This window comes from Doryrhamphus excisus, linkage group LG4, assembly GCF_037039965.1.
Source record: "Doryrhamphus excisus strain RoL-2023G ecotype Guam linkage group LG4, RoL_Dexc_Guam_v1.1, whole genome shotgun sequence".
Taxonomy (NCBI): Eukaryota; Metazoa; Chordata; class Actinopteri; order Syngnathiformes; family Syngnathidae; genus Doryrhamphus; species Doryrhamphus excisus.
This window is the reverse complement of record NC_136360.1, coordinates 16,507,815-16,522,639: the sequence shown is the minus strand read 5'-3', so window position 1 is coordinate 16,522,639 and position 14,825 is coordinate 16,507,815. Positions and strand designations below refer to the sequence as shown.

Here is a 14,825-nt window from a genome sequence, read left to right as displayed (position 1 = left end):
ACGCGTGGAAATGAATCACTTACACAATCATTTACACAAAACAATGCATGTATAGTTCAAAACACTTGGAAGGGGGGGGGGGGATTATGGATTAGGGGAAAGACTTGTTGTGGGTTAGGGTTATGCTTGGTCTTAAAGGGGAAGAGTTTTAAGGGTCATGGTTTAGAGGTTATGCTTAGTGGTTAGGGTAGGGGTCATGGGTTAGAGGTTATGGTTGATGGTTAGGGGTCATGGGTTAGAGGTTATGTTTGGTGGTTAAGATAGGGGTCATAGGTTAGAGGTTATGGTTGGTGGTTAGGGTAGGGGGTCAAAGGTTAGAGGTTATGGTTGGTGGTTAGGGTAAGGGTCAAAGGTTTGAGGTTATGCTTAGTGGTTAGGGTAGGGGTTAAAGGTTAGAGGTTATGGTTGGTGATTAGGGTAGGGGTCATGGGTTAGAGGTTATGGTTGGTGGTTAGGGGTCATGGGTTAGAGGTTATGCTTAGTGGTTAGGGTAGGGGTCATAGGTTAGAGGTTATGGTTGGTGATTAGGGTAGGGGTCATAGGTTAGAGGTTATGGTTGGTGGTTAGGGGTCATGGGTTAGAGGTTATGCTTAGTGGTTAGGGTAGGGGTCAAGGGTTAGAGGTTACGGTTGGTGGTCATGGGTTAAAGGTTACGGTTGGTGGTTAGGGGGTCATAGGTTATGGTTGGTGGTTTGGGTAGGGGTTAGAGGTTTTGGTTGGTGGTTAGGGGTCATGGGTAGAGGTTATGCTTAGTGGTTAGTGTAGGGGTCAAGGGTTAGAGGTTACGGTTGGTGGTCATAGGTTATGGTTAGGGGTCATGGGTTAGAGGTTATGATTGGTGGTTAGGGTAGGGTCATAGGTTATGGTTGGTGGTTAGGGGTCATGGGTTAGAGGTTACGGTTGGTGGTTAGGGTAGGGGTTAAAGGTTATGCTTAGTGGTTAGGGTAGGGGTCATAGGTTAGAGGTTATGCTTAGTGGTTTAGGGTAGGGGTCATACGTTATGCTTGGTGGTTAGGGGTCATAGGTTAGAGGTTATGGTTGGTGGTTAGGGTAGGGGTCATAGATTATGATTGGTGGTTAGGGGTCATGGGTTAGAGGTTATGCTTAGTGGTTAGGGTAGGGGTCAAGGGTTAGAGGTTATGGTTGGTGGTTAGGGGTCATAGGTTAGAGGTTAATGTTGGTGGTTAGGGTAGGGGTCATAGGTTAATGTTGGTGGTTGGGGTCATAGGTTAGAGGTTATAGTTATGACACATTTTGCCAGCGCCCTCACCACTTTCAAGACAAGAGAAGACATTTATTTTCCTAGTAACTTATATTGACATAAACATGCTAATAATCCAGTACTTTGACCTTATACAATCATAAGAGCGTTTCAACAGTGCAAAAAAAACTCCCCCATCACAAATCCACAAATGGAGGCCTAAGCTGCCTTCAAATCTCTAGAAGTAAAGACGACAGTTGAGGCCTAATTTCCGTAATGGAGTGTTGGAAGTGTGGGAATATTCCTGTGAGAACTCGTACGTAAGCGTCCTCCATCCCGCAGCGGAGCCATCCATCATTCCAGCCGCCAAGTCAGCCTGAAGCTGGATCGGTGTTTGCGTGTACGAGATTCCAAGTAAGCTGGGAGGAAGCGGTGTAGTTGAAAAGCTGCTCATCCGGTCGGAAGCCGTAAGCGCTGACCGGACGGTCGGCCGGATCCGGAGCCGACGTCACAAACTCATCCGACACGCTGGAAAAAAAACACACAGAAGAAGGAAGCACTGCACGCGTTGTTCGCGTTTCTAGCGTATGCGTTCGCTAGCAAAGTGTGTCGCTCGCTACCTTCCCATGTACGCCTGCCCGAGCTCGTCGTTCTGGAAGTTGCCGTAGAAGTCCGGACTGATGGCTCCATCCGCCGACATGATCCCATCTGAGTCAGATGTTTGCCAGGAGAAGATGAGTGGCAGCGTTGACATTAGCAGCGATGTCATTAGCGACGCATTACGTACCTGCGCTGTACAGGAGGTCGGGTCTCTCCAGGAGATCCCGGTTCTCGGCGAAGGATTCTCCGTCCTCCCCGAAGAGCAGAGGCTCTCCTGTTTCGTCCATCTGCCGGTTCTCCACCATCTCCAGCCACTGGCAGTTGTACCAGCGGAACTTTTCGTTCTGGATTCTCTTCCCCCACTCTTCATCGTACTCCTACACGGCGAGTAGAGCCAAGCATCAATGATGGAAGCTTGAGAAGAAACAAAACACGACTGTGGGCTGAGGGTCCAACAGGACGTGTGCGTGTTAGTTGCGTGTCCAGTTCAAGGAAACTCCGACTTTAAAGCGGTGAGGAATTCTCCCTGTGACGTTAGAAACCCGAGTGTGCATCCACACCGTAGGAGCCTCCACAGGAGCAGGCCTCCATTTGATGCTACTGATATGAACCCTCAGCCACCTCGTCATGACACCACGGGAACCTTTGCAGCGACTCACGGCGATGATGTCGAGCGTGTTGTCGCAAACTTTACGGATCTCGGCGTTGCTGTCGTGCATCAGGTCGATGAGGTACGTCGGAGCCTCTGGGAGTCGCAATCAAGGCAACCAACTGTTTTCATGTTGGAATGATTTTCCATTATGTAGATGTCAACTCGTAAAAAGCAATCATAGAAATACGGCAGATATTATATATTGGCACGCAGAACGAAGCAGGGCGGGATCCCGATGATGGCGGAATAGGGTGACCGTGGGAAAAGGATACGCGTGTCCTTGATGATGACATCTCTGGTGGCTTTGTGGAAGACCATCTGGTAGAAAACGTACACGATCTGGCAGACAAACTCGTCGTCCTCCTGCTGGGCTGAGGCGGAAACAGCAGAGCAGTCGAAAACCTGTTAATGACCCTCGAAATACACTTTAACATTATTAGAGCCCTCTAGACATAAAATAACATCCCTATAGTCACCTTTATACTCCTATTACCCAATATACTAGTAGACATAAGAGAAAATAAGACAGAAAACCTGTTTATGACCCTCTAAATACACTGTTTAACATTATTAGAGCCCTCTAGACATAAAATAACATCCCTATATTCACCTTTATACTCCTATTACTCAATATAGTAGACATAAGAGGAAATAAGACAAAACCTGTTTATGATCCCCTAAATACACTTTTACACATTAGAGCCCTCTAGACAGGAAATAACACCCCTATATTCACATTTATACTCCTATTACCTAATATAGTAGTAGAAAATAAGACAAGGGCAACCTGTTTATGACCCTCTAAATACACTTTTTAACATTATTAGAGCCCTGTAGACATCAAAAAACACCCTTATATTGACCTTTATACGCCTATTACCCAATATACTAGTATAGACATACGAGAAAATAATACAAAGACAACCTGTTTATGACCCTCTTAATACACTTTTTAACATTATTAGAGCCCTCTAGACATAAAATAACATCCCTATATTCACCTTTATACTCCTATTACTCAATATAGTCGACATAAGAGAAAATAAGACAAAGACAACCTGTTTATGACCCTCTAAATACAATTTAAACATTATTAGAGCCCTCTAGACATAAAATAACAACCCCATATTCACCTTTACACTCCTATTACCCAATATAGTACACATAAGAAAAAATAAGACAAAGAAAACCTGTTTATGACCTTCTAAATACACTTTTTAACAGTATTAGAGCCCTCTAGACAAGAAATAACACCCCTATATTCACCTTTATACTCCTATTACCCAATATACGAGTAGACCTAAGAGAAAATAAGACAAAGAAAACCTGTTTATGACCCTCTAAATACACTATTAAACATTATTAGAGCCCTCTAGAAAAGAAATAACACCCCTATATTCACCTTTATACTCCTGTTACCCAATATAGTAGTAGAAAATAAGACAAGGACAACCTGTTTATGACCCTCTAAATACACTTTTTAACATTATTAGAGCCCTGTAGACATAAAATAACACCCCTGTATTCACCTTTATACTCCTATTACCCAATATACGAGTAGACATAAGAGAAAATAATACAAAGACAACCTGTTTATGACCCTCTAAATACACTTTTTAACATTATTAGAGCCCTCTGGACATAAAATAACACCCCTATAGTTACCTTTACACTCCTATTACCCAATATAGTAGACATAATAACAGAAAATGAGACATGGGTCTACAAATGTGGACCCAAGACCTCCCTCTGTGCTGCACAAAAAATACACCGAGTGGGGTAGGAAGTCGGTCACCAGGGTGGTACGCATCTGGAGCCATTTCGGTCCAGGCCTCTTAAAAGATGAGCTCCAACTTGAAGGTTTTGAGGCTGTCGCTTGTCAACTCAGATCTTCCGCTTCACCCAGAAAATTCTCTGTCCCAGTCTAGACTATCTTTTGTGCACCACAGATTTTTGGATGATGATGATGATGGCGGCTATTATGGAAGTCGTACGGGTGAAAGTGGGCTACGTGTGATGTCATCCTCACCATTGAGCAGTTCGATGAGAGCGGGAATGATGCCAGACTTTGCCAGCATGGCTGCACAGGAGTCGTCCATGGAGACGGTGCCGATCAAGATGACCACTTCCAGGATCAGATCATCCTCAGCGGCACCTACCATCAGGTCAGAGCGGAGGTTTGGGTTGGTACGGTCCTCTGATGGTACGCTCGGACGACACTACTCCCCCCCCCCCAGATGTCCCGATGACTTTGGAACTCTACCTGGTTTAAGTCTGTCTTTCAGGTAGGGCACCAGGTTGTACTCCTTCAGGACCAGCGCCCAGTCCAGGTCGGGGATGGTGAGGTTAGCCAGGGTGCCCAGACACTCGATCACGTACTCTTCAGCTTCTTCCTGGTTGATCTGAGCCGCCAAGTCCCCAACGTGGTCCTACCAGAAGGCGGAGTCAAATGAGAAAAAAACGGTCAAATAGAAGAAGTGTGAGGCTGTCGCTTGGCAACACACAGACGTTCTCTGTTTCACCAGTATGCCAGTGGAAAGCGGAGTACTACTAGGTCTGGTCCAGCACCCCCATACTGACCAGGAATAAGCTTTTAGTGGGGCCGTGGTGCTGGGAAATATTCCTGATCATCTTCATCACCAGAACGTCCTTCAGCTTGGCGGAGCGTTTCATGAGCATCTTCAGACCGTTTCCTAAAGCAGGAGGAACCAATGAGAACGAGAAGCAAAATACTAAGACGGTACAGTGGAGGCGTGGCCTACCTTCACACATCACCTGGGCATTGCTCTTATTGGCTGCCAAGTTGATGCACAGCGAGATGAGCTCAAAATCCATCTTGTGCTCTCCGAAGTCATAAATCATCCTCATGAGCTGTCAGTCAGAGGTCAAAAGACACGAGTGGCATCTCCGCATTCCCAAATGTACCCGGGATCCCCCCTGGTCTCACCTGCGGGATGCAGTCTGTGGCGGCGAACATGGACTTGAACCTGTCCTCCATGCTGATGTGGTAGAGGATGCACATGCTGAGCTGCCTCTGGCCCTCGTCCGCTGGAACACACAAGGCGGCCATGACGGCGACAATTGGCGGGTTTACACATGGTACTCATACTCATATCTCAAACGCGCAGAGTCAATATCATAGTCACATTCTCTTATATGTGACATAAATAATTATACATCACTTACATACACTACACTTGGTCCATAGTCAATATAATAGTCACATACTCTTATATGTGACATAAATAATTATACATTACTTACATACACTACACTTGGTCCATAGTCAATATAATAGTCACATACTCTTATATGTGACATAAATAATTCTACATCTCATACACGCAGAGTCAATATCATAGTAACATACTTTTATAAGTGACATAAATAATTATATATCTCATACGTGCAGAGTCAATATCATAGTAACCTACTCTTATATATGACATAAATAATTCTACATCTCATACATGCAGAGTCAATATCATAGTCACATACTCTTATAAATAAATCTATATCTCATACGTGCAGAGTCAATATCATAGTCACATACTCTTATATGTGACATAAATAATTCTACATCTCATACGTGCAGAGTCAATATCATAGTCACATACTCGTATATATGACATAAATAATTCTACATCTCATACTACACTACAATTGGTCCATAGTCAATATCATAGTAACCTACTCTTATATGTGACATAAATAATTCTACATCTCATACACGCAAAGTCAATATCATAGTCACATACTCATATGTGACATAAATAATTCTACATCTCCTACACACACTACACTTGGTCCATAGTCAATATCATAGTCACATACTCTTATATGTGACATAAATAATTCTACATCTCATACACACAGAGTCAATATCATAGTAACATACTCTTATATATGACATAAATAATTCTACATCTCACACACGTAGAGTCAATATCATAGTAACATACTCTTATGTGACATAAATAATTCTACATCTCATACACTACACTTGGTCCATAGTCAATATAAAAGTAACATACTCTTATGTGACATAAATAATTATACATCTCATACACTACACTTGGTCCATAGTCAATATAAAAGTAACATACTCTTATGTGACATAAATAATTCTACATCTCATACACTACACTTGGTCCATAGTCAATATAAAAGTAACATACTCTTATGTGACATAAATAATTCTACATCTCATACACTACACTTGGTCCATAGTCAATATAAAAGTAATATACTCTTAAGTGACATAAATAATTATACATCTCACACACGCAGAGTCAATATAATAGTAACATATTCTTATATATGACATAAATATTTCTACATGGCATTGTAACCCAGATAGAATTTATTTTTATTATTATGGTTGTTATTGTTCTATTTCTATTATTATTATTGAATGAAATCACCCGTGAGTGCGATATCGCGGCGGTTCTACGTCACTCGGTCACGTGACGGTGCGCCCCCAATCAGCGATGTGTATAATCCGGAAGGGAATACACACCGGTAGCCGTGAGGGTGGCAGCTCGAAAAGAGTTACCGCAGGTATGTCAAAAGATATCGTCGTCATGACTTGACAAAGTGTAAACATAATGTTTGCGTGGTAGGAGTGTAGGGGTCGTCCACCGGCTCGACGCCACATTGAAAGGAGCATTTCTTTGATAGAACTACGGAATTGGTGAGTGTTTGTTCGCATCTCGTTGCTAACTGCGTTAGCAGACTTCTACTAGTTAGCTTTGGATATCAGCCTGTTCTATGTTCCATGGAATTGGAAAGAAACTTTGAGGGATTGTAAAGTCATATTTTGTGCAGTAGTACTAATGCACTGCAAAGTTTTTATTGCTGCTAACACTGTTATTATTGTTATTGCAAGATTAACTAATTACTTTAGATTCTTCTAACAGAGGAGCTTTGTATGTTTAATGGATGCACTGCATTGGATACTGTACTATTTCACTAAATATGTTTGTATTGTTCTATGTTTGTTGCTCATTGTAATATAAGGTACTGCCACAGCTTCATTTTTGTGTTTGCCTCTTTACTCTCACTCCCAGAGCTGAAATTGAGATTTTCTACATACATACACGACACTTTGTCCATAGTCAATATCACTGTCAGTCAGTACTTTGCGTTGTTGTCACATGACTGCATTTATTATGCAATTTTGTGACGGGTGAGGTCATGAAAATGATCCATCAGGTTAAAACCCCCTGGCAGGCATTAGGAGGAGGGTTATTTGCTTATTAGCTTATTTACTAGCGCTACCAGAACACCTGATGGACCTGTGGTAATGACCAGCGAGCTCCAAAGGTGCCGGTGTGCTGCACACGCATATCACCACTGATTATTATTTTAAACAAAGAAAGACTATTATTATTATTATTTCAAATCATGAACATCCATGAACTCGGTAAAAAAATGATTGCAGATGATTAATTTTAAGTCATGACTTCCGCCTACTAGAAATGCTTTTTATATCCCCACTGCATCCAAGACAACGGCCGCCATGACGGGTGACTTTTTACGTTACCCAGCAGTGAGGAAAGTTTGCCAATCAGTCCGGCCTGGACCATCTGGTTCCGCAGAGCTGTGTCGAAGGAAAGGTTGAGCAGGAGGCGCAGCGTGGTGCTCAGGAGGTCCTCGTGCTCACACGGGACGAGCTGGCCCAGCTTCTCCACTGCAAACACCTCAGCCTGTGGACAACAAATGACCTGCTTATTAGTAGGACTCCAAGACCACAGAATCTACCCCGTCACCCAGTCGTGGGTCTCGTTTTTGTCCTCCATTTGAACTATTACGTTCCACTCGCTCACCATGTCGTTCTTGTTCTCCAAGAAGATGGAAAGTTTCTTGAGGAAGGAGACGACCACCAACAGCAGCTCTTCGTCCTTCCTGTCGAGGATCTTCACAAGCATCTGAACTATGTTCTTGTTCCTCATCTTCAGTTCGGTGTGGGTGTCTTCAGCCAGGTTCAACAGCAGGCAGAGAGAAACTGCAGACAAAGCCAAACCAAGACAATCGTTTGTGTTAAAGGTCAGCTAGCGGGAACGTACCGTATTAACGAGCTAACAATCAATCATCTCATTAGTATTCGGATATTTGGGAGGGATGCTACTCTTGAAATGAATCGACATCGCTGAAGAAGCTGCAGGCATACAAAGTGTAGTGTAGCGGCCATTTTCCTTTTTGCCCGAACACCCAACCGAATGTTTCCAGAAGAAAATTCAATTTGGGATGAAAGTTTAAAATATGCGACGGAGAGGTGTAACTTTGAATTCTGACATCATTGGAGTGCTTTTGCAAAAGAAAGAAATGTTTAGAGATGAACTGACATCATCCCATACAGGTCATATTTTGGCTAACGAAGGAGCATGTGATGCTAATTTCCCATGTCAACATTGGCCATTATCATCCCGACAAATGATGCAACATTTGTTTTCCATGGCAGCAGACCTGTGCATTGAATTATTCTAGTATTATTGATTTATTATATTGAGTATTTTTCCACATAGCAGGTATACTTGCTTATTTACTTAATAATTATATTATTATATAATATCTAATTATTATTTTATAAAATAGTATAGTATTATTTATTAATAATACTAATTATTATTAATATAATATATAATAATTATTATTAATATGTGGGCTGCACGGCTGCAAGTTCAATTCCACCCTCGGCCATCTCTGCATGGAGTTTGCAGTTTTTAATATCGTTAATTTTAATATTTTTATGTTTTTAATAATTTATATAATTATTATATTATATAGTATATTATTATTTATTATTAATAATAGTAATTATTATTATTAATATAATAATATTATATAATAATTATTACTATTAATATGTGGGCTGCACGGCTGCAAGTTCAATTCCACCCTTTGCCATCTCTGCATGGAGTTTGTAGTTTTTAATATTGTTAATTTTAATATTTAATATATTTAAGTTTTTAATAATTTATATAATTATTATATTATATATTATTAATAATAGTAATTATTATTATAATTAATATAATTAGTATTATTATTAATATGTGGGCTGCACGGCTGCAAGTTCCATTCCACCCTCTGCCATCTCTCCGGTTTCCTCACCCATTCCAAAAACACGCTAGGTTAATTAGCCACTCCAAATTGTCCATAGGTATGAATGTGAGTGTGAATGGTTGTTTGTCTATATGTGCCCCGTGATTGGCTGGCCACCAGTCCAGGGTGGACCCCGCATCTCGCCCGAAGACAGCTGGGATAGGCTCGAGCACCCCCCTCGACCCTCGTGAGGATAAGCGGTAAAAAATGAATGAATAATAATATGTTACTTATGGGGAAGTCAAAGATGCTCTCGTGACGTTTACCTCTGAGAAGCTGCTCCTGTTTGGTCAAAAGGCTTTGATACTTCTTCAGGCACTTTTCATGCTCCTTCTTCAGGTGTTGGTTGTCTGCTATTTCTTCATGTGGAAGCAGTCAAGGCGCACAATGTCCAACGTGCGCGGCACAACTACCACACGTTTAGCGTTCTTTCTACGGCTTTGGAAAAAGGATATAGGCCTTCTTCTTCCTTTGGAGCTCGTCTTGCCACAGATCGTGTCTCTTGAGCTCATGTTCGATGATGTTCATACACAAGGCCCCAATCTTGAAATGTGTGACCAGTCCATGAAACTGGGTAAAACTGGAAATAACGTCAATGTAGACGTTTGTGAACGAGCGTCTTTACAAGGCTGAATGTAGTCGTATGTAGGCTTGTTTACCTTGAGAAGCAGAAGAAGATGCAGATGATGGTTGTTGCCAGGTCCACACTCTGCTTCCAGTCCTCCCTCAGAACTCTAGCCAATGCTGCTAGAGCCATCTCTAGCAAAGGTAACGCATTGCTCCTCAGATACAGGATTTTATCATTATGACTTTATGAATATTCATGAAATGTCAAATGAAGAAATAATACAATGATTATTTTCTGACATACCATTCTGTTTGAGTTCCTCGAGGTTGTCCGGGTTCCGGGCCAGTTGAAAGATCAGTGTGGCCCCCCTGATTTTCTCCTGGATGTCCTCATACAGCAGCTCCAGATATTCGTCAATGCTGTTGATGTTTGCTTCCTCGTTGAGCTGAAAAGGTAGAACTTGTCTTACTTGACAATGTATAAAAAATATACATATCATATATTTTCATACAGTAATGCCTCGTTTATTAGCTCCAGACCCGACTGTGATAAGTGAATTTCCGCAAAGTAGGATTCCTTATTCATAAATGGAATGTTTTTTTAGTTAAAAAATAGAAAATGTTTTTTAAAATATTATTAGAGCTCTCAAAAAATGAAATAACACCCCTATAATCACTTTTACACTGTTATTACCCAGTATAGTTGACATAAAAGCTAATAAGACATATGAATTAATTCATTCATTTTCTACCGCTTATCCTCACGAGGGTCGCGGGAGTGCTGGAGCCTATCCCAGCTGTCTTTGGGCAAGAGGCGGGGTACACCCTGGACTGGTGGCCAGCCAATCACAGGGCACATATAGACAAACAACCATTCACACTCACATTCATACCTACGGACAATTTGGAGTTAGCCAATTAACCTAGCATGTTTTTGGAATGTGTTAGTGTTCTTACAAAGAACACTAAACTCATCACACACCAACTTAACACTCAAGAGGTATAATTATGAAACTAGCTCAACCGAATCATTCATTTATTCATCCATTTTCTACCGCTTATCCTCACGGTGTGGTGCTGGAGCCTATCCCAGCTGTCTTCGGGCAAGAGGCGGGGTACACCCTGGACTGGTGGCCAGCCAATCACAGGGCACATATAGACAAACTACCATTCACACTCACATTCATACCTATGGACAATTTGGAGTTAGCCAATTAACCTAGCATGTGGGAGGAAACCGGAGTACGCGGAGAAAACCCACGCATGCACGGGGAGAACATGCAAACTCCCACACAGAGAATTGAACCCTGGTCTCCTAGCTGTGAGGTCTACGTGCTAACCACTCGAACACCGTGCAGCTCCCAAATAAGACATATAAGACACATGTTAGCATTGGGATAATTCCTTCTTGGTCGTTTTTGACTTCCAGTTTCACACAGTACTTCCTGTCCTGGCTGTTGTCTCATCAATGTCACAGCACTGACCCCTAGTGACCAATGTAGAATACTGCAAATTATATGATGATACATCTTTGATTGCATCTTCGCAATGCCTTATATTTGTATTTTATTCGTTTAGACATTTCTATTCTAGAAAAGGATTAATTTAGGCGTCATCATTACCTCGATGCCAGCATACGGTGCAAAGTCTCTCGGGGAGATGCGTTTCTTTTCCTGCTCCTCTGTGAAAGTGAAGAACACAGAAAGGTGGCTGTGATGATGCTCATGGTGCTAGCACGTTTGCAGCGCTGGCCCGCCTCTTCGTTACCGTTGGTCTGTTTGCGGTTCTGGAGATAGAAGAGCAGTTGTTCCACCTCGTTCACCTTGGACGGGTGAATCAGGTGACATTCTTCCACCACTTTCCGAGCCAACGACGACGTGTCCGTATTGGAGTTCAAGCTCTTCAGACGGATGCTGGGGAGGTAAAGACGCATTCAACTAATTATATTTGACTACTTCATTCCAATATAACAATGGAATATTTATTATTTGGTGTCCAAAGTGCGGCGTGGGGTCCATTTGTGTCCTGTGGCTGTCTTTTGATTTGCCTCCATCCATCCAATTTCTATACCGCTTAACCTCAGTAGGGTTGTGGGCATGCTGGAGCCTATCCCAGCTGTCTTCAGGCGAGAGCACACCCTGGATTGTTGGCCAGCCAATCACAAGGCACACATTCATACCTATGGGCAATTATATATATTATGTATATCAGTCTCCTTTTGGACATGTGGAACTGGGAACTGATTATGGGATGCATTCAATTGTAATCTGATGCATGTTCAAATGAAATTAAACCATTACCATTAATAATATGCTTTTCCACCTATCTCACCAAGCCGAGATGCATTTTGTTCTGAAATACATAGAACATCTCCGCATATCGACAGTACATGTTGGATCCTTTCAGGAAGGAGCTCTTACATTTTGTGGCATTCTTTGCGTCCTCCAACCATGGCGTCGCCCTGCTCTCCTAGGATCATCGCCTCCACCTCATACTGGACCACTATGGCTTTCTCAGTCGGGTGGACATCCAGAGTGCACCCCTTCACCTTCCTGTTATGGTCAAATCCATAAAGATCACGTCACAATGTTATTAATAATAATAATAATATATTTTATTTGTATGGAGTTGAATACTAGCAAGTAAACATTAAAATACAACATTCATTCGTTTATACACAGCTAAAACATGGGTAAATGCGGTTAGTTAGACAAAGTTAAGACATTAAAAACAGATTTAAGGTGGGTTGTTACGTTGGAAGACAATATGGACGTACATCATCACACGGGCGGATACATGATTTGGTGCATCATCGTCAGTTACTATGTAGTAACGCTAGCTAGTAACGTTTACTATTATTAGTATTTAGTTTATTAGTTTATTCGCTATTTCAGCATCACCGAATTAACAAAGGTGTTTATTCAGCGAGGTGATGTAAATGTGTAGCTAACACCGTGCTAGGATGCCGATGGATGTTTGCTAACCGCTAGCAAGCTAAGCTAGTAGCATGAACCTTTTGAGATAGCGCGGGTCCCCGCCTTGTCCGCCTTCCATTTCCATCCAAAATCACCGAGTACGGGTATTCTTCAGCAACCAGCACCCAACAACCGGCACCCAGCAGCCGCTAACTGTGTTCTTGGACAGTCATTCGATGTCGTTACCATCCACTCGGGGGCAGAACGGCTTGCGGCAGGGCACGTGATAAAATCACGTGATCAGGTGTGGTCATCAGCAAAGGCAGTATGGATGTTTTAGGATGATGTTAATTATAACAAACGTTTCTATCTTGCGTAATGACATTTTTTTTATATTGGCGTTGTTCCGTTTCAATGGAAATGACGTCATTTGATGTGCACACTAACGACAGCAGACGTGCTTATGCTAATTTCAACAATATTAAGAAATACATTTCATTCTCTGGTTATTATTATTAGTCATTCTTGTATTGCTTCAGATATTGCATTTAACATGAGTTTATGCAATGTCAGTTCTTTACTTCTATATTTAATATTCATTATAATAATATTAATGTAATAATATAAATGATTATCTTATATTTATAGCGTTCTGACATTAACACCACTATACTCGTGTCACTGCCAGTGTCCCTATTTCTACTCAGAAAAAGTATTATTAGTATTTTTCATTTTTAGTAAAAACAAATAAAATTATCAATCTTAATGTGCATTTTATTGTAAATAATGTGCTGCAGACGTAACGTGCATGTCTCAGCATCTCTTACAAAGTACTTTTGCATAATGTGCATTTTACAGTGGTGCCTTGGTTAACATCATTTATCCATTCCAAACTCAAACCAAAACAAACTCTAACCAAAGCACATTTTCCTACAGAAAATAATCCGTTTTCATTATGTGCATGTTACAGTGGTGCCTTGGTTAACATCATTTATCCATTCCAAAAGGTCCGACTCAAACCAAAACAAACTCTAACCAAAGCACATTTTCCTACAGAAAATAATCTGTTTTCATTATGTGCATGTTACAGTGGTGCCTTGGTTAACATCATTTATCCATTCCAAAAGGTCTGACTCAAACCAAAACAAACTCTAACCAAAGCACATTTTCCCACAGAAAATAATCAGTATGCATAATGTGCATGTTACAGTGGTGCCTTGGTTAAAATCATTTATCCATTCCAAAAGGTCTGACTCAAACCAAAACAAACTCTAACCAAAGCACATTTTCCCACAGAAAATAATCAGTTCCAGACACCCAAAAATGTTGACGCAAAACATATTTTATAAACAATAATTACAGTTTTACATGCACAAAATGATGCAAAAATAATCACAAATGACAGCTAAACATTTAACATTAATTTTACCCCATTTTGTTGTGATTGTGAAAATTTTAGCAAAAACTTTGGATGTTAACCAAAGAAGATGCTAACCGGGGCGGACGTTAACTGAGGCACCTCCGTATTTGAACATCGATACAAGTGCGCAGCAGATGGAATGTGCACGTCTCAGCAGCACGCGGTCCAATGTGGCAGCTGATGTCACGTCTCTAAATTTATCTTGGCTCCTGTTTATGAAGATCACGATTCATCTCAACGGTCATATGAAGATGACAGCTGTGTGAAATCAGCAGCACGGTAATACCAAGACGTGTCGGAGTGATGCGTATAGTTTGCATATTTGACAAACTGTGGGGCTGGAACCTTCTTGCACTGCGTTTG

At 41.4% G+C, this 14,825-nt stretch overlaps 1 protein-coding gene across 1 annotated transcript; it reads right to left on the bottom strand.

The window, feature by feature from the left end:
• Nucleotides 1-451: 451 nt before the first annotated feature.
• Nucleotides 452-13,363, bottom strand: kifap3a (kinesin-associated protein 3a). Its single transcript, XM_078790288.1, has 20 exons — nucleotides 13,141-13,363; nucleotides 12,548-12,679; nucleotides 11,895-12,040; nucleotides 11,750-11,808; nucleotides 10,432-10,573; nucleotides 10,220-10,319; nucleotides 10,016-10,140; nucleotides 9,827-9,925; nucleotides 8,282-8,460; nucleotides 7,999-8,161; nucleotides 5,401-5,501; nucleotides 5,216-5,324; nucleotides 5,034-5,146; nucleotides 4,717-4,882; nucleotides 4,483-4,608; nucleotides 2,726-2,824; nucleotides 2,461-2,546; nucleotides 1,989-2,178; nucleotides 1,822-1,909; nucleotides 452-1,729 (listed from the first exon to the last, which is right to left on the bottom strand). The coding sequence occupies exons 1-20, from the start codon at nucleotides 13,185-13,187 to the stop codon at nucleotides 1,573-1,575; spliced, it is 2,427 nt and encodes an 808-aa protein (XP_078646414.1). The 5' UTR covers nucleotides 13,188-13,363; the 3' UTR covers nucleotides 452-1,572.
• Nucleotides 13,364-14,825: the final 1,462 nt, after the last annotated feature.

What these genes read in the sequence shown, in the direction of transcription:
- kifap3a (XM_078790288.1), bottom strand. Translation starts at nt 13,187, where the DNA reads ATGGAAATGGAAGGCGGACAAGGCGGGGACCCGCGCTATCTCAAAAG. An exon ending in CAAACTTTCCTCACTGCTGG is followed by an intron (nt 5,502 to 7,998) that starts GTAACGTAAAAA and finishes TGTGTGTTCCAG; the next exon opens with CGGACGAGGGCCAGAGGCAG. An exon ending in TGCCCAGGTGATGTGTGAAG is followed by an intron (nt 5,147 to 5,215) that starts GTAGGCCACGCC and finishes CTCCTGCTTTAG; the next exon opens with GAAACGGTCTGAAGATGCTC.